The 18,561-nt window shown below is 45.8% G+C and overlaps 2 protein-coding genes across 5 annotated transcripts in view; one reads left to right on the top strand and one right to left on the bottom strand.

Annotated features, from left to right (window-relative positions):
- Positions 1–15,435, top strand: part of OPLAH (5-oxoprolinase, ATP-hydrolysing) — a 48,826-nt gene extending 33,391 nt beyond the window's left edge. For all 4 annotated transcript variants that reach the window (XM_007488728.3, XM_056822870.1, XM_007488730.2 and 1 more), the window contains 11 exons: positions 11,775–11,935; positions 12,127–12,228; positions 12,723–12,897; positions 13,091–13,275; positions 13,475–13,621; positions 13,790–13,924; positions 14,031–14,180; positions 14,274–14,431; positions 14,515–14,675; positions 14,881–14,978; positions 15,189–15,435. In XM_007488728.3, the coding sequence (XP_007488790.1) occupies positions 11,775–11,935; positions 12,127–12,228; positions 12,723–12,897; positions 13,091–13,275; positions 13,475–13,621; positions 13,790–13,924; positions 14,031–14,180; positions 14,274–14,431; positions 14,515–14,675; positions 14,881–14,978; positions 15,189–15,341 (1,625 nt within the window). In that variant the 3' untranslated portion in view covers positions 15,342–15,435. The remainder of the gene's footprint in view (positions 1–11,774; positions 11,936–12,126; positions 12,229–12,722; positions 12,898–13,090; positions 13,276–13,474; positions 13,622–13,789; positions 13,925–14,030; positions 14,181–14,273; positions 14,432–14,514; positions 14,676–14,880; positions 14,979–15,188) is intronic.
- On the bottom strand, positions 15,093–17,791 carry LOC100617706 (sphingomyelin phosphodiesterase 5). Its single transcript, XM_003340707.4, has 7 exons — positions 16,955–17,791; positions 16,793–16,865; positions 16,413–16,553; positions 16,230–16,319; positions 15,973–16,036; positions 15,742–15,877; positions 15,093–15,579 (listed from the first exon to the last, which is right to left on the bottom strand). Exons 1-7 carry the CDS (start codon positions 17,789–17,791, stop codon positions 15,487–15,489), a joined length of 1,434 nt encoding a protein of 477 aa, XP_003340755.1. The 3' UTR covers positions 15,093–15,486.
- Positions 17,792–18,561: the final 770 nt, after the last annotated feature.

Here is an 18,561-nt window from a genome sequence, read left to right as displayed (position 1 = left end):
CTTAGAGTGTTCAGAGAACAGGACTCAATATATTGGACCATGGCTTATGATACTAGAACCATGTGCTATTATTTCCATTTTACAGTTGAAGAAACTGAGGCAGATAGAAACTAAGTGACTTGCCTAGGGTCATGTAGCTAGTATCTGAAGCCAGATTTGAAATTGGATCTTCCTTAACTACAGTCTTGGTGCTTTATCTTCTGTGCCATCTAACTTTTCCAGTGGGAGGGAGGAACATTCTCTGGTGAATTTGTAAAGCTGAATCCTAGGGATAATACATATTACATAGAAAAAACCATAATAGATTAGGCTTCAAGTCATCCTCAAGAGGAAGCAATATGGGAATAGTACATGTGACTTCAGATATCTCATATCTGAAAGAACAAAAAGAACAAAAGCATTCTGGGAATTTTAAAACAAAAGGAAATAAATATTGAAATTTAAATATAGCAATGGAAACATAGTCATTGAAATATACCAATGCAAGGGTACACCTATTTTGCTAGACATGATCATGAATGATGATGATAAGAAGGCCAAGCTGTTCCACTCTTATATTACTTCTGTTTTCCCTGCTAAGGAGAATGATCTTTGGACTGGAAAGGACAGAACCCAAATGGCTAATAGGGAGTTGATACCAAGAGTTCAAGTCACCAGCCCCAGATGAACTACATCCTAAGGTACTGAAAGAACTCCCAGATATGATTGCTAAGCCACTCACTCTCAGTTATATTAAAATAATTGTGGAAAATGGGAGAGGAGATGGGCTAATGTTAATTCTGGTTTCCAAAATGGGAAGAATTTGGACTCTATAAATTCTAGGCTAGTGAGCTTGGCTTAGGTTCCTGGGAAATTTTTAGGATGTAATTATTAAAGGGATGGTTAATGGATATCTAGAGAAGGAAGCAGTAATCATAGTGAATGATCATGACTTCATCAAGAAAAAGATCATGTCAGACTAACTTCATTTTCTTTTCTGACCATGTTACTATTTGTGTAGATCAGGGGAATTCTGTAGAGATAGTTCACCTAGATTTTGGCAAAGCAGTTCACAAAATTTTTCATATTGTTCATGTATAAAACCTGGGGAGATATGGACTTTTCATATTACAATCAGGTAGATTTGTATTTAGTTAAAGGGTTGGATACAAAATGTAGTTATTCATGGGTTGATGTCAGCTTGGAAAGAGGTCTCCAATAGAAGTTCTCAGGCATTTGTGCTCAGCCCTGTGCTGTTTTATTAATTAACTAAAAGTAATTTTTATCAATGGTATGGGCATATACATAGATGATATATTTGTCTAATTTGTAGGTATGTTTGTCAGATTTACAGAAGACAGAAAAATAACAGGGATAGGATGACACACTATCTGAAAAGTTCTTAACTAGTTAGAATTTTGGACTGAAGATAATGAGATGAAATTTATAAAGTTAAATATAAAGTCTTGCACTTGAATTAAAAAAATAAATTTTATAAATATAAGATGGGGGAGCTATGGCTAGATAGTGGTTCATTTAAAAATGGTCTGGTGATTTTCCTGAACTGTTGACTCAATAAGAATGAGTTAACAGTATGACAAGTAGATGAAAAAAACGAAGTGATCTTAGTATTATGAGACTGTGTACAGAAAAAGGGAAGGGATAGACTTGCTATAACTTTTCTAAGGTTATAACACATTTAGAATATTATGTTCAAGTTCCATTTTAGGAAGGAAATTGATAAACTGGACAGTCTCGGGAGGAAGATAACCATAATGATGAAGGCCCTCTTGATATTAGATGAGGATTATTTGAAGGAATTTAGGATGTTTCACTTGGATAAGAGACTCAGAGAGGTCATGATAGTGATATTCAAATAAGTGACAGCTTGTCTCGAAGAAGATGGATTAGATTTTTTCCTGCTTGACCCCAGAGGGAAGAACTGGAGTTCTAAAGGTTTGGGTACAGAAAAATCTTTGCCACTAAGTTATCCTCAGATAAAATGATGCATCTTAGGAGGTAGGATGTGGTCCCCCCTTGACTAGAAGACTTCAAGCAAGTGAAAGGTATTCAGAGGAAGGGATTCTTAGTCAGGTATAAGTTGACCAGGATAGTTCTGTGGGGTCTCTTCCAACTTGCTGATTCTTTGATTCTGTGTCTTGAATTCAAGTCAAGTCAAGAAGCATTTATTAATTCCCCCCTGTGTGCCAGGCACTGTGTTAAAGTGCTAGGGATACAAAAAAAATCCCCATTCTCAAGGAACTCAGTCTAATGAAGGAGACCACATATAAACAACCATTTATAGGATGAGTTGGAAATAATGACAGAGGGAAGGCACTTAGATTAAGAAATATCAGCTGGAATTTTAGGTGTGATTTGAAAGAAGCTGGGAAAGTCAGAAGGAAGCAATCAGGGAGAGAGAGCATGTCAGGCATGGGGACAGCCAGTGAAAATGCCTGGAACCAAGAGATAGTCTCTTGTTCAAGACACATAGCAAGGAGACTAGAGTCACAGGACTGTTCATGGAAGTCAATAAGACTGGAAAAGGAGGCAGGGAACAGGTTAAAAAGGACTCTGAACACCAAACAAAGGATTTTATATTTGATCTTGGAGGCATCAGGAAGGTGACGTTGGAGTTTATTGTATAGGGGAATGACATGATGCACTTTTATCAAATCCTTTTGATAACTGTTTGGAGGATGGACTAGTATAGGGAGGAACTCAAAGTAGGGAAACCTCAATGAGTTCAGGTGTGAGATGAGAAGGTCCTGCATCAAGGTGGTGGCAATTTTGGGAGAAAAGCAGGTGCTATATTGTATTGCAGAGGTAGAATCAGCCTTTCTTGACTGCTTCCCCTCTCCTCTTCTCCTCCATGTCCCTTTCCCCCATAGTTAAGATTTAGAAGACATCTTGGGCTAAAATAACAGAAGATAGGATTCTGGTGGACAGGTTTGAGATCCCTGACAGCCAACTAGGGTAGAATAACCCAAGCCAAGGTTGGGCATGGTCAGCTACTGCTCAGCTGCCCTAGACTATTCTTCTTTTTTCCTATGAAGTTTTCAGATGTCCTTAGAATGAAACCCATTTAGTTCGAATCAAGAACACTTGTGATTCCCAGTGGAATCCAGCGCGTCGGCTATGGGATAGGTGGGGGGAGGGGGGAGAAAATTATCTGTCTCCAATGAATAATGCTTGGAAATGACCAAATAAAATAATGTTATAAAAAAAAAGAATGAAACCCATTTATTTAATTTCAGCCTGACTTGTTCTCACACTTTGTATTTACCAAGCATTCATTAAGTATTGACCATGTGTAAGTCAATGTTGGGGATACAGAGATATAGAGAAAACAGTCTTTGGTCTTAAGAAACATACATTTTATTAGAGGGAAACAACCCAAGTTGGACCCTAGTCAATATCAATTAGACACAAAATAAATAATAGGGAGACCACTAACAATTGGGGAGAGGAGACCAAGGCCTCGTGTAGAAGGTAGCTTTAAGCTGGATGGACCTTGAAGGGAGTGTGAGGGGTTCCAAGAGTTAGAACTGAGAAAGGAGGTCATTCTAGGCATGGTGCACATCTTAGTTAAAAGTATGAATGCGAGAGAAAGAATACTTTTCAGGGAACAGTAATTAGACCAGTTTGGCTGGAGGGTAGAGAACATCAGGGTCATGTGAAATACTTCTGGAAAGATAGGATGAAACTGGATAATAAAGCAGAAAAGTTAATTTTTTTTAATCCCAGAGGTAATAGGGAATCAATGAAGCTTCTTGAGCAGAAGACTGACATGACCAAACCCTTATTTTAGGAATATTAGTTTATTTTTTCCTTTTTATCTCTATTTATTTTAATTTTTGATTAATTAGGAATATTAGTTAAGCAGGTATATGGAGAATACATTGGAGAAGAGACTTGAGGTATAGAGAGACCAATTAGGAGGCTATTACAGAATCTCAAGCTAGAGGTGAGAAAGTTTAAATTAGAGCAGCTTCTGCATTAAGTGGAGAAAAGGGATGGATGGAAGAAATGTGACAGAGGATGAATTGATTAAGAAATGCTGTCTTGCTTAGTTACTCCCAGCAATACAATGATTTAGGTCAATCTGGGTGATTTATGATGAATGATATCCATTTCCTGAGAAAGAACTGTTGGAGTCAGAATACAGATCAAAGCCTATGATTTTCCACTTTAGTTTAGAGTTTTTATTTTGGGGTTTGGGTTTTAAATAATTATTCATTTACAAAAATGAACAATATGGAAATATCTTTTGCATGGTAAATAAATAAATTAAAACAAACAAATAAAAAGAAATGCTGTCTTGGTCCCAGGTTGAAAGGATTCTCATGATGTGATTCTATGAATCATAGTCTCAGTTGGTTTGTTAGCATATTAGACCTAATTTCAGAATGCAAAAAGACTCAGGAATTGGCCTTCTCTGTGTGGCAGTTATAGCCTCTTTTGTACAACTCCTCTGCTTTTAATTTCTAGAAATGTGCCTGGGTTTGGGGGTAGGTGCCCTGTTTTCTATTAGAACTGAGGAACCTGCCTCCTTTGGATTTGGATTTGGATTATGGAGTGTGCTTTAAATAGGTGCTTGAGGCAACAATCCAACAGATGGTATTTGACTTGAGCTCAGCCCAGTCAGGTGCTATTACTCCAGGGAGTGCTTTCTACATTCTGGGTTCAAGAACTGGAAAAATTGCCAAGACCTGGGTGAATGTGCAAACATAGGAAAGCTGTATTGCCTCTCGGATATTTTCAGAACACTGGAAACCTGATCTGAAGAAAGAGAAGTGAAGAATTGAATGACTTAGTTTGTGTACCTGTGTGACTGGAAAGATAGTAGTACCTTTGATAGTAATAGAGAAATTAGAAGAGGGGAGAGTTTGGGGGGAAAGATGAGTTAATTGTAAGCTGAGATCCCTGAGAGATAACATCAGGAGAGAAGAGGGCCCAGGAGAAAGGATTGGGGTACAGCCACACATGGGGGAAAGACAGGGATGATGATCCAGCAGAGGAGAGGAAGGGGTAGTCAGATAGGCATGAAGACTTCTCTGTAACAAAAACTCAAGGAGAAAAGGGTGGTCAGTATGGTCAAAAGCTCCAGCAGGGTCTGGAGGGATGAGGACTGGGAATAGACCATTGGATTGAATAATTAAGAAATGGTAATCTTGGAAAAAGCAGTTTCAGTTGAGTCTTCAGAAGTCAGATTTCAAGGAATTAGGAAAAGTGGAGGCAGCCATAGCTTGAGGAAATGGAAAGGTCAACAGAAGGCTTTTTAGAGATAGGACCCTGGTTTTCAATTAATTTCATCCAAGAAGAGTAAAGGCCCCAAATGAACTCATGTATATATTTTCTATCTGTAAAATAATAAATAAAACAGGGGAGTTAGTCTATAAATTGTATCTTTAATTGGACAGGACCAGGGGATGTGCATACTGGGACACTTCAGGTACTGTCATACAAGAGTGCCTAAAATCCATTTATTGTGTTGGGGCTTTTAAAACAAAAATCCCAAAAGGGAGTAGGAGAGAGGGAAGCACACAAAGCCCAGGGTACAGTGAATGGCGTCATGTAATCAAGCACAAAATGATGTGATTGGTTAGAAAGTTTGGTGATTGGGGCTAGCAATGTGCCCCTTCTTTTCCCTGGGGACTAAGAAGATCTTGTTGGAATCCAGGCACCAGGTAGCAGCCCACACTTTCAGATAACAAAACAGATGTCCTTGAAAGATAGATTGGTGGCCAAAGATGCCAAGCCCTTCTTTTCTGTCTCACATATTTCCCCAAGGCCAGAAGACATTCCTTGTTTAGGAAAATATCTATGGTTAGTGAGAGAGCTGAATTTCTAAACTTAACCCATTACAGACCAGTTGAATTCTGAACTAAGTTCAGAAACACAGAACTAAAAATCAAGAAATTATAGGAAGCAGGTAAAAGTGAGACTTAGGCCTGCAATTAGTCAGTCAGTCTAAAGCCTCTTCTAAAAATGAGAATTTTTTAAGGAAGTGGTTAGATTACATTCATTTCCACAACATGTACTTGAATACCTGTTTGCCTGACCTGAGTTAATAAAAGTGTAGCGTCTAGAAGGAACAAGAGCAATTGTGCTACTGTCTTTCAAACTGGTCAGGATTAGGTGACGTTGTGGATGCTACAGTGTAGAAGGGACATTGACAAGTTAGGGTATCTCCCGAGGAAGATAATCAGTGTGATGAAGAGGCTTGAAACCATGACAAAAGATTGGGTTAGTGAAGGGGAAAGATATCAAGTGAAGGAATTATCTTATCTAGAAAGGGTGAGACATCACTCTCAGTCTGATCCCTAGACCCAAGGGTTTCCAAGGCTCTTTTTTGCTTTATTAGGCCCATAGCCTGGAGCTGTTGGGAGTGGTGGCCCTCTCTCTGTAACTCTTGGCCTTTCTGTGTGCCTGTCTCTCAAAGAAGTTACAAAACTCCAGAGTCTCAAACTACTCTTGTTTAAAATTTGGTTTCTCCTATTTCTTGTCTTCATGGTACTGTGGACTCTTTTTGCAAGGCAGATTGACGCCTTCGGGCTCTCAATATGTCACACCTGCCCAGCTTCTCTGCTGCAAAAGAAGTCATTTGTCTCTAGCTTTATGCTACTTCTGCTACAAACCAGTGTTACTCTGTTGTTGAAATTCTGGCCTCAATCTTATTTTATCTTTTCTTTTAAAAATTCTTACCTTCTGTCTTAAAATTGATATTAAGTATTAGTTCCAAGTATTAGTTTAGTTCTAGGTAATTAGTTCCAAGGTATGAGAGCTGTTAGGGGTAGGCGACTGAGGTTAAGTGATTTGCCCAGGGACACATAGCTGGGAATTGCCGAGACCAGATTTGAACCCTTGTCCTCTTGTCTCCAGGGATTCACTCTCTTTCCACTGAGCCACCATACTGCCCCTGGGCTCAGTTTTAATGATTTTTCAAAGATCATATTTTCTGGCTAATGCCCTAATCTAGGATTTCTTCTGGAAATATTAGAACCACAGGATTGTAAAATTTCAGGAATTGGAAAGGGTCTTAGTGACCTTCTAGTCTAATCACTTATCCAATATATTTTTCTTTATTTTTATTTTCTTTATTTATTTGAAAATGTTATTTAATAAGTTAACTTAGAATATTTTTCCATGGTTACAAGATTCATGTTCTTTCCCTCCCATTCCCCCACTCCCTCCAGTAGCTGACGCATGATTCCATTGGGTTTTACATGTGTCATTGATCAAGACTTATTTCCATATTATTGATAATAATTGCACTAGGGTGGTCATTTAGAGTCTACATCCCCAATCATATCCCTATGGACCCATGTGATCAAGCAGTTGTTTTTCTTCTGTGTTTCTCTTCCCACAGTTCTTCCTTTGAATGTGGATAGTGTTATTTCTCATAAGTCCCTCCAAATTGTTCTGGATCATCCAATATATTTTTCAAATGATCATCCCTACTCTGTTTGAAGACATCTAGTGAGAGGGAACCAAGTACCTCCCAGGGGATCCCAATTTCCTTTTTGAGTAGCCATATAAGCTCTTGTTAACAGGTTCTCTAGATCTCCAGATTTATCGTTCTCTATTAGATTGTGAGCTCTTAGAGGTTAGAAACTGCCTTTTGCCTTTCTTCTCTTCTCTTATGCACAGCACCTGGCGCATTATAGGTGCTAATGAAATGTTTAACAATTGACTGATATATATAGCACTACCCTAAGTGGATCCTTTTGATTCCCCTTCATTTTCCCCAAAGGGGAAATAATCTTCCAAAGTATTAGAGAAACTAAAGGAACACACTTTTCTAGAGTACTTTCTCCTTCCCAAGAGTTCTATAGTCTTCCAGGTTTTTATATGGCACATGCCTAAAGGGAAAGAACCTGGAGATTACTAAGAAAGTCAAGTATACCCCCTCTACCCCACCATGTGATTACACCAACTCAAGGACCTATGCAATCTTTCTTGATTATAATATGTAACATAAAATGATAATTATATAATGTAATTATAATAATATTACATATATTTTTGTGTTGTATTACTATTCTAGACAAATCCCTTTGCCTGCTCTATTAGAGTGTGCTGCCAGTGAAGCCCACTTACTTTTAGGCTTTAACAGAGTCCATGTGACTCACTGTACCAGAGAAGGAATGGGTCTGGTTTGCTACTCCCTCTCATGGCACACTACAGTGTGTGCCAACCCTCCTTTCTCATATTGCCATCTGATGATGGCTACTTTTATTCTTCTATGTCTCTATCTGATTTCTCCTCTTCTAAGAAGCTCTGTGTGTGTGTGTGCATGCACATGCAAGCGTGTGTATACTGGTTCTCTTCCATTTCTTGATATATTTCCCTGACTCTGACTCTTCTAGGCCCGTGTCTTCACTTGGCACCAGTTCTTTAATGCACATGTCATTTTAGGTTTTGGGTGGCTAGCTCAGCATAACTTTGACATTGGTGGTCTTTGTTCTACATGGCATATTGCAAGGGTGTTTATGTCATGTTAGGTGGAAAGCTACCTTCAAGGATGCCTCTGCAGAATCAGACATACTAGCAATTCAGTGACTTATCTGGTATTGTCAAGGGAAATCAGTCAATCAGCAGCAAGAATTTATTAAAAACCTGCAGTATGCAAGGGCTGTAGCAGGTATTTGGAAACAAGGACAAAGAATGAAACCACCTCCTCACAAATGAAAGAGAACAAAAGGTGCTTGCTCCTATGCTGTATCATTGTAAAGGTCCTCCTTGGAGAACCAAATAAGAGCTGGTTTTGTTGTTAGTCCACAAGCTTCAAGAAATATTTCATTTGGTCATCTTGTATTTCAGTACTTATGTTAAGTATTTGCAGAAAGACTACCGAGAAAATAATTGTAGATTCAGTGTCAGAATCTGTTATAGAGGATGGAGAGAGAGAAAAGCTATAAATAAAGGGCTCCTGAAATTCCCTAAATGAACTTATTATCCTTGGATACTTGGTGTCTGAAATCCAAGGGTTACTGGAGAGGAGGAGAGTGATTTAAAAAAGGTTGGAAATTATGATTCAGAGACTGAAGGAACCTCTCTTCTATATGTTAGGAATATTTTCTTTGAGAAAATAAGTGGAGGGCTGTATGTGTCATAAGCATCAAAATAATATCACAAATTAAATCAATAAAATTTTGACTGACAGTAAATGACTTGTCATTGATGTACAAGCCATTTCTGAATCAACTTCTCAAAAGAAGCCCACTGATTTATTAGGGGCAAAGATCAAATCAAAAGATCAACATTAATGAACAAGCATTTACTTAGAGCCTACTATGTGTTCAGCACTGTGCTAAGTTTTTACAAATATTATCTCATTTGATCTGTGCAACAGAAAAGTCCATATGAGAAGAAAGATTTTGGTGAGCAGCTAAACTAAACTCCATCTTGACATGATGAAGCCAGTGATGCTGAAAAGTGGAAAAGAGTGGAGGAATAGATACCAACATAGATGACAACTCTCTCCTAAAGAATTTTGATTGCATAAATTAAATAATAATAATGTCATAAAGAGTAGGCCTAAAGAGCCTGGCTATTTTCTCAGCCAGCAAACACTTGCTCTTCTCATTAAGCAGACAGAGAGAGAAATGGAAGCCAAGGCTAACATTGACTATGAATATTAACTTGTTTATAAGACTATTCCAGATCAAGATGATGCGATATCATGAGCAATATTTTGCCAAAAAATAGCAAGAGGTAAGGCAAGGGAAAGAAGTATTGGTGAGGGACTTTACTAAGTAAAATCAGCTCACGGGTATTTGAAGATGAAACTGGAAGGCGATCAAGGAACAGATGAAAAACGGATAGTCAAGTTCTCTCCAACAGAATCTTTTCACTGTCAAGAACAGTGGTGCATGCATTTGGACACAGTCCCAGATGTGTCATATGAGGGGAACAGAAATGGCCCCGAAGAAAACAAAGATATGAACAGCAATTGGACTAAATTTCATTTAGGTATGGCATCCAGGCATCAGTTCTCAAAGTGTCCAAAAGAGAGGAAGATGCTGAAGGTGTGGGGGAAAATCTAGGACATGTGCCTGAATGTCAGTTAATTGCATCAACCCCCTGGAACAACTAGGAACCTCTTCAGTGAGATCCATAATCACTTAAATGAGTTTGACCTAATGATCTACTCATGAAAATCCAAATGAATGAAGAATGCCCATTTTCCAGACTATGTATCTTGGGCAGACTTTACAAAGGAACAAGCTGAACTCAGAATTAAAAAAGGAGTGTAGGCTGGATTGCTTTAGCGAAAGTGGCCAGTTCTTTTAATAACTAGAGTTCCTCCCTGAAATAAATGCCCACCTTTTATTCTTGGGATGGTATTATGTGGTGATGAGGGCAGAATACTAAAGCGTCTAAAAAATTTAAGTTGAAATCACTCCCCCCCCCCAAAAAAATACTAGGTGGGCAGGAGAAAAGGCTTCAGAACATTACAATCTAAAAATTTTAGAGAAATGATGAATGTCATCAGAGAAATATATTACTGGAGGGCAAAAGGGCTATTAATCTAGGGAGGAGGAGGGATAACCAGTGGATAGCCCGTGTTCTTCACTGGTATCTATATAGGGTTGTGGTATATTTACATGAGCACAAGGACATGAGTTTCATAGGATGGAGGCAGTGTCATTGTTGGAGGGAGTACCCCCATTCATGAAATCACAGATCCACTGGAGCAGATAATCTGCCTATAATTTCCTGTCTCCATATGCATTTACTCATGATGGCCCTTGCCATGTTCCATATACCAGGCTCATATAGGGTGGTTTGCTAGTACTTGGATGGAATACGGTCCATCCAGAAAAGAGGATTTGGTTGATGCCAACATGCTCCATTCATACTCCAGAATCGAAGGAAACCTTTAGTGGGCAATATGTCATTACTAGGCTCCAAGGTCCAGATGAACCTCACTGGTGGAGGCAAGTTGAGAAAACTCTTTGTCAAGCAAGCTTGGCACTTCAACCTACTACAGCTAAATCATAGATCCCATTTCTTGCTCCTTCTTTCAAGCCTTGGTTTTTACCCCACGTCTGCTGGGTACTGCTTACCACATCTGGCCCTTTGGCTCCCCTGACTGCATTTCCAGTTACTTGATCTTGACTGGACAATGACTCAGTGCTCATCCTGTGCCAGGAACATCCTGGCTTTGTTTCTTTGTCAGGGCCATAAAACCTACCCAATTGCAGTATGAGCAATTGGACCCCCTATCTCACTCAGGGTTGTGCCTGGAGGAAGTTGTGCCTCAGAGAAGTATGCATGTCAAGCATACCCACCTCTGAGTTTTTCCCCATTCATGAAGCACATGGGCATAAGTTATGTAGACACTGAATCCATAGAATTAGGAGCATGCAATTTCCACTTATAAGTAAGAGCATTTTTTTTGTTTTATTTTTGTCAGATCCAAGAGGGATTAGATTGTTCTTCTTGGCTTCAGAAGACAGAGTCAGGAGCAGAGGATGGGGGGAGGGCAAAGTGACACCGAAGGAGATGTTTGCTCAGCAGGAGGAAATGATGGGAAAATGACCATCAGAACTTTCACATTAGAATGAGCTAGTTTGGGAAGTAGTGACTTATAATATATTTAAGTAATGGCTGGAATGACTCTGTCTAGGTTACTATTCAGAGAATTCCTACTCTAGGTGAAAGTTGAACTATGTGCCTTCTGATGCTCTTGAGGGTTTATTTTGTGATGGGAGTCACAGTAAGGTTGGAATGAGAAAGGATAGTGGGGACTCAGACAGTGCAAATAATTCTGCCTCCCCTCTCAGAGCAGATGGGGCGCATCCTGCAGCGTACAGCCATCTCCACAAACATCAAAGAACGATTGGACTTTTCCTGTGCTCTCTTTGGACCTGATGGGGGCCTGGTCTCCAATGCACCTCACATCCCTGTGCATCTTGGTGCCATGCAAGAAACCGTGCAGTTTCAGGTCTGGGCAAACCCCATTCTCTTCTTTCTTCCTTTGGCCCCTAGTTCCTATGCCCAATCTCCTTTCCCTGTGACAGACAGGGACTGTATGGCTTACTTGTCTTAGTTACCTTTTCTCTGGCCTTCCCCCATTATGATTAAATCCCAGCAACTCTATCCCTTACTAACCCTTCTCCCTGTGCCTGGTTATAGATCCATCATTTGGGTGAGAACCTACATCCTGGGGATGTAATTCTGAGCAACCACCCGAGAGCAGGGGGCAGCCACCTGCCAGACCTCACAGTCATCACTCCGGTAAGAGGGAATACCAGTGGGATTGGGTTAGATGAGGGAAGCCACATCAGCATCTCCATCATAGAGTGGGGTTGATACCTGCCCTTTGGGTAACCACAGGGCTGTCACTTAGGTTTGCATCGCTTTGGGCAAGTCACTTTACATCTGGGCCTCAAAGTCTTCATTTTAAAAGGAGGAAATTGGAATAGATGGCCTTTGAAGTCTTCCTCTAATTCCTAAGTCTGATCCTTTTTTTTTCTTTTTAAACTCTCACCTTCTGTCTTAGAATCAATACTAAGTATTGGTTCCAAGGCAGAAGAGCAATAAGGGCTAGGCAAGGAAGAATCTGGGACCAGATTTGAACCCAGAATCTCCCGTCTCTAGACCTGGCTCTCAATCTGCTGAGACACCTGGCTGCCCCAAGATTGATCTTAAGAATAATCATTGTGGTACTGATTGGGGGACAGAAACGATGAGTAACTTCTCTGTTCCACTTCCCACCTCAATTGCCTCAGGTGTTTTGGCCCGGTCAGCCTTATCCTGTGTTCTTTGTGGCAAGTCGAGGGCATCATGCTGACATAGGAGGCATTACACCAGGCTCCATGCCACCACATTCCACAATGCTGCAACAAGAAGGGGCCATCTTTCTGTCCTTCAAGCTGGTGGAGAAGGGTGTCTTCCAGGAGGAGGGTGAGGAGGCAGGGAGGGGGAGCTGAGGTGGTGTCTTCCAGGAAGGGGGAGTGGGAGGGAGATGGGAGCCAGGGTCACTTGGGGAGGGAGCTGAGGTGTATTGTGTAAAGAAGGTGGGATACTGAGGAAGAAGGGGTGAAGGAGAGCACGTCAGCCATTGATCCCTATACTTCTTTCCTTCCCTGCTCCCCAGCTGTGGCAGAAATCCTGAGGGCTCCTGGAAAGATTCCTGGCTGCAGTGGTACCCGAAATCTCCATGACAACCTGTCCGACCTCCGGGCTCAGGTGGCAGCCAATCAGAAGGGCATCCAACTGGTAGCGGAGCTGATTGGCCAATATGGACTAGATGTGGTACAGGCCTACATGGACTACATCCAGGTGAGAGAGGGCCTTGAGGCATGGACTGTGAGGGGGTCTTCTCCCAGGGCTGTTGATTTACATTCATTCAGCAAACCTTTCCTGAGATTTGGGAGGGGAGAAGGAAGAAGAGCCTGAGCAGAAGCTGGATCTGAGAATCTGCCAGGAATTGGGTCACAGCCAAGAGGAATTGGTCTCTGAATGATGTCCGCTTCCCTAGACTAATGCAGAATTGGCTGTTCGGGACATGCTCCGTGCCTTTGGGAAAGGTCGGCAGGCACAAGGGCTGCCCCTGGAGGTGAAGGCAGAAGATCACATGGATGACGGCTCCCCCATCTGCCTTCTAGTGAAGATCGATCCAGTAAAGGTAGGGCCAGTATTGAGGGGAAGGCCAGGGGCAGGTGCTTGGGTTCGGCCTACACAGAGGGGCTTATGCTTTGGTTTGGGCCTCTGGGGGTTGATCAGACTCTGCGTAGGGCTGGTTGTGTTCTCCTCTGGTAAGGGTATGATATGACACATAGTCTTCTGACCCCAGGGCAGTGCCATCTTTGACTTTAGTGGCACAGGCCCAGAGGTGTGTGGCAACCTGAATGCTCCCCGGGCCATCACACTGTCAGCTCTCATCTACTGCTTGCGCTGTCTGGTGGGCCAGGACATCCCTCTGAATCAGGTGGGTTCCCTGGTGTAACATCTCTGAAGCATGCGTGACCCGGGGATGTGATTAGGGGTCACTCCCCACTCACTTAGCCCTTCTGCGACCTCTCCCTCACTCCCAGGGCTGTCTGGCTCCTGTTGATGTGGTGATCCCTCCAGGCTCCATCCTGGATCCATCTCTAGACGCAGCTGTGGTTGGAGGCAATGTGCTGACCTCCCAGCGCATCGTGGATGTCATACTGGCTGCCTTTGGAGCCTGTGCTGCTTCTCAGGTCTGGGGCACACCCAGGGACGAGGAGTGCAGTGGGGTGGGTGATGACTCCGGTCTGCTCTTCTCACACTGAATTCTTTTCCCCACTCCTCAGGGCTGCATGAACAATGTGACCCTAGGGAATGACCACGTGGGCTACTATGAGACGGTGGCAGGGGGTACAGGGGCAGGGCCAGGCTGGCACGGGCGCAGTGGAGTCCACAGCCACATGACCAATACCCGCATCACTGACCCTGAGATCCTGGAGAGTCGGTGAGTGTGTGTGGTGTCAGGGGCAGCTGCCCCCAGGGAGAGGGGGAGAGGGAGGAACCAGGCCGATCCCCTTGTTTCCCCAGGTATCCTGTGATTCTTCGCCGGTTTGAGCTACGGGTGGGCTCTGGAGGGAAGGGCCTCTTCCAAGGAGGGGATGGTGTGGTCCGAGAATTGCTTTTCCGAGAAGAAGCCATGCTGTCTGTCCTGACTGAGCGACGAGCCTTCCAGCCCTATGGGCTCCATGGTGAGGGCCTTTCCGCTCAGCATTAGTTTCACAGCTTATTCTACTTGGGGACACTGGTGGGATGACCAAAGGGGCCTTTGCCCACGATCTCTGAAGTTGCTCCCATACTAGAGGGGGGCCCAGCTGTGACAAAAGATCATTATTGTTATGAGCTGCCGCCTTGGAAATTCCCTTTCTCCCATCTAACCAGTGTGGTTTTTCTCAGGGGGAGAAGCTGGAGCCCCTGGACTCAATCTGCTAATCCGAAAAGATGGACGGACCATCAGTTTGGGAGGGAAAACATCTGTGACTGTGTTCCCTGGGGTAAGGGGCTCAAGGACCTGGTTGGAGGGAGTCAAAAAAAAAGTCCTAGAGAATGGGGGGAAGCAAGTCACCCTTATCCCCAAGCACCCACAAAGTAAGCCTGAGATCTCTGGATTGCTGGTGTTCATTGTTTAATTTGGCTCCGTTTAGGAAGGGGAGAAGTATGAAAAGGAGGGAGGGGAGACTCAAGTCTTTTCTTTATCACTTCAGGATGTCTTCTGCCTTCAGACACCCGGTGGAGGAGGGTACGGGGACCCTAAGAAGCCAGCCTCTCTCTCTGTCCCTGGTTCCAAATCCCACACTATCTGCTTTTCTGCACGAGGCAGCATCTTCGATTACCAACAGGCACAGGAATGTGTGTGAGGGGGAAGGTGAGCACCCGGCTGGGGCAACAATAAAAATCCCTGAAGTTGCCCCCATACCAGAAAGGAGGGGCTGGGGAGGAGCCAGGATCACAGTTTGCTGCTTTCATTGTACAGTCTTTTTGGTCCTTCCGTGGGCTTCGCCATTATTGGGTCAGAGAAACCCGGAGTTGTAGCCCTACAGCCAGGTGGTCGGTGAGGCCCGCCAGGCCTGTGCTAAAAGTCATTTGCTCTAGGGCCTGTGGGGGGAGGGAATTCTACATGAGGGAGGGAAGAGATACCCCTGCTCTTCCCCTCTCCCAGAATCAAAAGGTACCATCGTGTCCAGCCCCCTCCCCTCCACCCCCATCTGGGATGAGATCAGTGTTACCGGTCTTGTCCGAACTCCACTGGGCACTTACAGGGATGAAAAGGGGGTTTGGATCTTCCCGGTACAAGATGTAGTCTATTCTTCTGCCTCTCCAGGTCCCTGAGGGGAGGTCCCCCGAGGGAGGGCCTGCCAGGTACATGTTCTTGCCATCCTCCTGCTCCAGAGCACTAGAGCAATAAAGGAAGGAAGGCTGCTACAGCAAAGGCCGAGCTGTCGCAATCCAGGCCTCCCCTCCCCCCTTCCCCCCCCCCCCCCCACTTGCCTTTTCAGTTTCTCGGGACAACAGGCCACTGGGCAATGCAGTGTTGGGGCACTCAGCAGCGTTCCTGGGGACCAGAGCACACCTGGCTTTCCTCTGGTGCCCTGGGCTCCGAAGCCGAGGAAAGGGATGGGGGTGTAGGGGTGTGGGGCCCCAGTTCCCTGCCCGGGGATATTTCCCTTGGTGGAACAGATGTCTCCACTCCTACTCAGGGCCCAAGGGTGGATGGGGAAGGGTGATCAGACCTTGGCTTCTCCTACCTATGGCCCAGGGCTGATCCTGGCCTGGCCCCAGCCTACAGGGGTCTCTGAAGTGGGTGAACAGCTCGTGCTCTTGTTCCTGGGCATCGTCTTCAGGAGAGATAGAGGGAAAGGAATAGTGGCTTGTTCTCAGGACAGGGTGGCCCGCCTTCCCCCCTTCCTCCCCGGCTCTTGGCTCCATACCTGAGGAGCAGTTGTCAAAATTGAGGTCACCCATAAGCACACTGAAGGCCACGGCGTCGGTGTCCTTGTCCCTTTGTGCCTCGAACTGCTCCGCCCAGCCCAGCAGGAGTGAGAGTTGCTCACAGCGAATGGCCCAGTCCTCTGGGGAAAGCAGGGAATGGGCCGGGGGCCTGTGGTCCTTCCCCCCACCGGGATCCTGCAACTCCTCCAGCTTAGAGGAGGGCTCACTGGTGGCCCTCCTTGGATCCTGGCCCTAAGGGGTACGGGTGAGGGGCCAGCCCCACAGTAGGTGGGGACATTAGGACAGCCAAGGCCAATGCAGCCCCCATGCAGCAGCTGCAAGAGGAAGGTGAGTCCCCCCAAACGATGTTCTGGCTCACCCTCGGGGGCCTGCAGATGAGTACAGTGCAGGTAGCCCACGATCCTGCGCCCGTCCAGCATGCCCAGCTGCACCTGCAACAGCACAGGCACCTCTATTTCTCCCGGGGCCTGGGCCCATCCTTGGCCTCTGCCCTTCCTCCAGCCCTAGGGGCCTGGCGTACCTGAACTGAGAGCAATCCCTTGGAAGCCAGAGCATCCTCCCTCCGGCCGTTAGGGAAGGGCAAGAAGCGGGCGTTCAGCATAGGGTATCGGGAGACCAGCAAGAGCCCACTGCCCAGCAGCTTGAGCTGGGGGCCTGGATGAATGCCCGTGGTCCCCACATCATAGATCACGGGGCCTAGAGTGGTTGCTAGGCGCTGGGCCAGCCTGCTCGATGCCCGCACATCAAAGGTTTCCTGAAGGCACACAAAGTCCACGCTCCCGGGCAGGGCTGAGACCAGCTGCCCTACCAGGGAGCCGGCCCGGGGCGGGCTGGAGCCTGTGGCCCCATAGCCTGGCCCCCTGGCCCCCCTGAGCAGGGCAGTGCCTGTCCACTCTGCTCGATGCTGGCTGTGCTTCAGGTTGCTGAATCTGGCGAGGCCATCGGGCAGCAGGCAGAGGTTGGCACTGAGAAATCTGAAGCTTCGGGGGGGATCTGAGGGGGGACACCAGGGCGAGGGGGGTGTCCAGTTCCCAGGAGGCGGCTGGTAGCAGAAAGGCCGTCGCCAGTACTGCAGAGGTAACCAGAGCAGCAGGCCCAGGAGCAGCAGCGGAAGGGCTGCCAGCAGCAGCAGCAGAGAAGCTAAGCCTCCTAGCAGAGCGCCTAGAAAATGCCCCGGCCCCTGGGAGAAGGGAGTGGGCACACAGCAGACCAGAAGCCGGTCCAGAGCCCAGTAGGCAGGGAAGAGCAGGGCCCGGGCCAGGCTGTGTAGAACATGCAGGGCTGGGTGGGGGAAGGGGGAGCACCGAAACCCTCCCAGACTCTGGGACCAGCTGGCGGGAGGTGCTCCGGGGCCCATGTCCTGCCCTGGGGAAGGCGAGGTGCCAAGGACCCCGCGTGGCAAGCGCCGGGCTCACAGGCGGAGAGAGGGCTGCCCCTGGGCTTCATCTTTCCCCCCCAGCTAGGGGGTCTGGGAGGAGGCCGATCATCTGTCCCAAGGAGTCTGCAAGGCAGAGGACGGAGAGGGTGACCAGAGAACCTGGAGAACAGAGACAGGGAGGGAGTAGAACAAATGTGAAGAGGGGGCTTCGGGAAGGGCACTGGAGGCGGGGGCGGGAGGGGGATCCCGGGGACTCACCCCCCACCCCCTCCTTACCTGTATTTGGAGACCCGCGGCAGCGGAAACAGGAAAATAGAAAGAGAAAGTGAAGACGAAAGCCCGCCCCTGCAGTCTGGCCATGCCGGTTCCGCCCCGGCAGATAGCCTGGAAGCTCGGGGGCCCAGGCCGTCCCCCAGCCCGAGGCGCCAGGGAGCCGCCCCCAGGCTTGGAGATGGAGCCGCAGACACCCAGCTCTAAGCCTCGAGGGGTATCTGGGCTGCCGTTCTAGCGTTGGCACGGCTTATGGGACCTTGAGGAAATTCCTTTGCTAGCGGAATAAACAGCCCTTTACCACTGTGAAGGTAGTTCCCCTTTGCGGATTCGAACGGCCCCCGGAATGCCGTGGGCGCGGGGCATTCCCGCTCTCACAGTGGGCATCCCCTTTTCTGCGACTTGAATTCTGGGGAGCGGCTCGGAGCCCCGTAAAGAATCTTGCCCGGGGTCACCCCTAGCAAGGGCTCAAACGCTGC

The sequence above is a fragment of the Monodelphis domestica genome, chromosome 3, assembly GCF_027887165.1.
Source record: "Monodelphis domestica isolate mMonDom1 chromosome 3, mMonDom1.pri, whole genome shotgun sequence".
Lineage (NCBI taxonomy): Eukaryota > Metazoa > Chordata > Mammalia > Didelphimorphia > Didelphidae > Monodelphis > Monodelphis domestica.
This window is presented reverse-complemented; position numbering and strand designations above follow the sequence as displayed.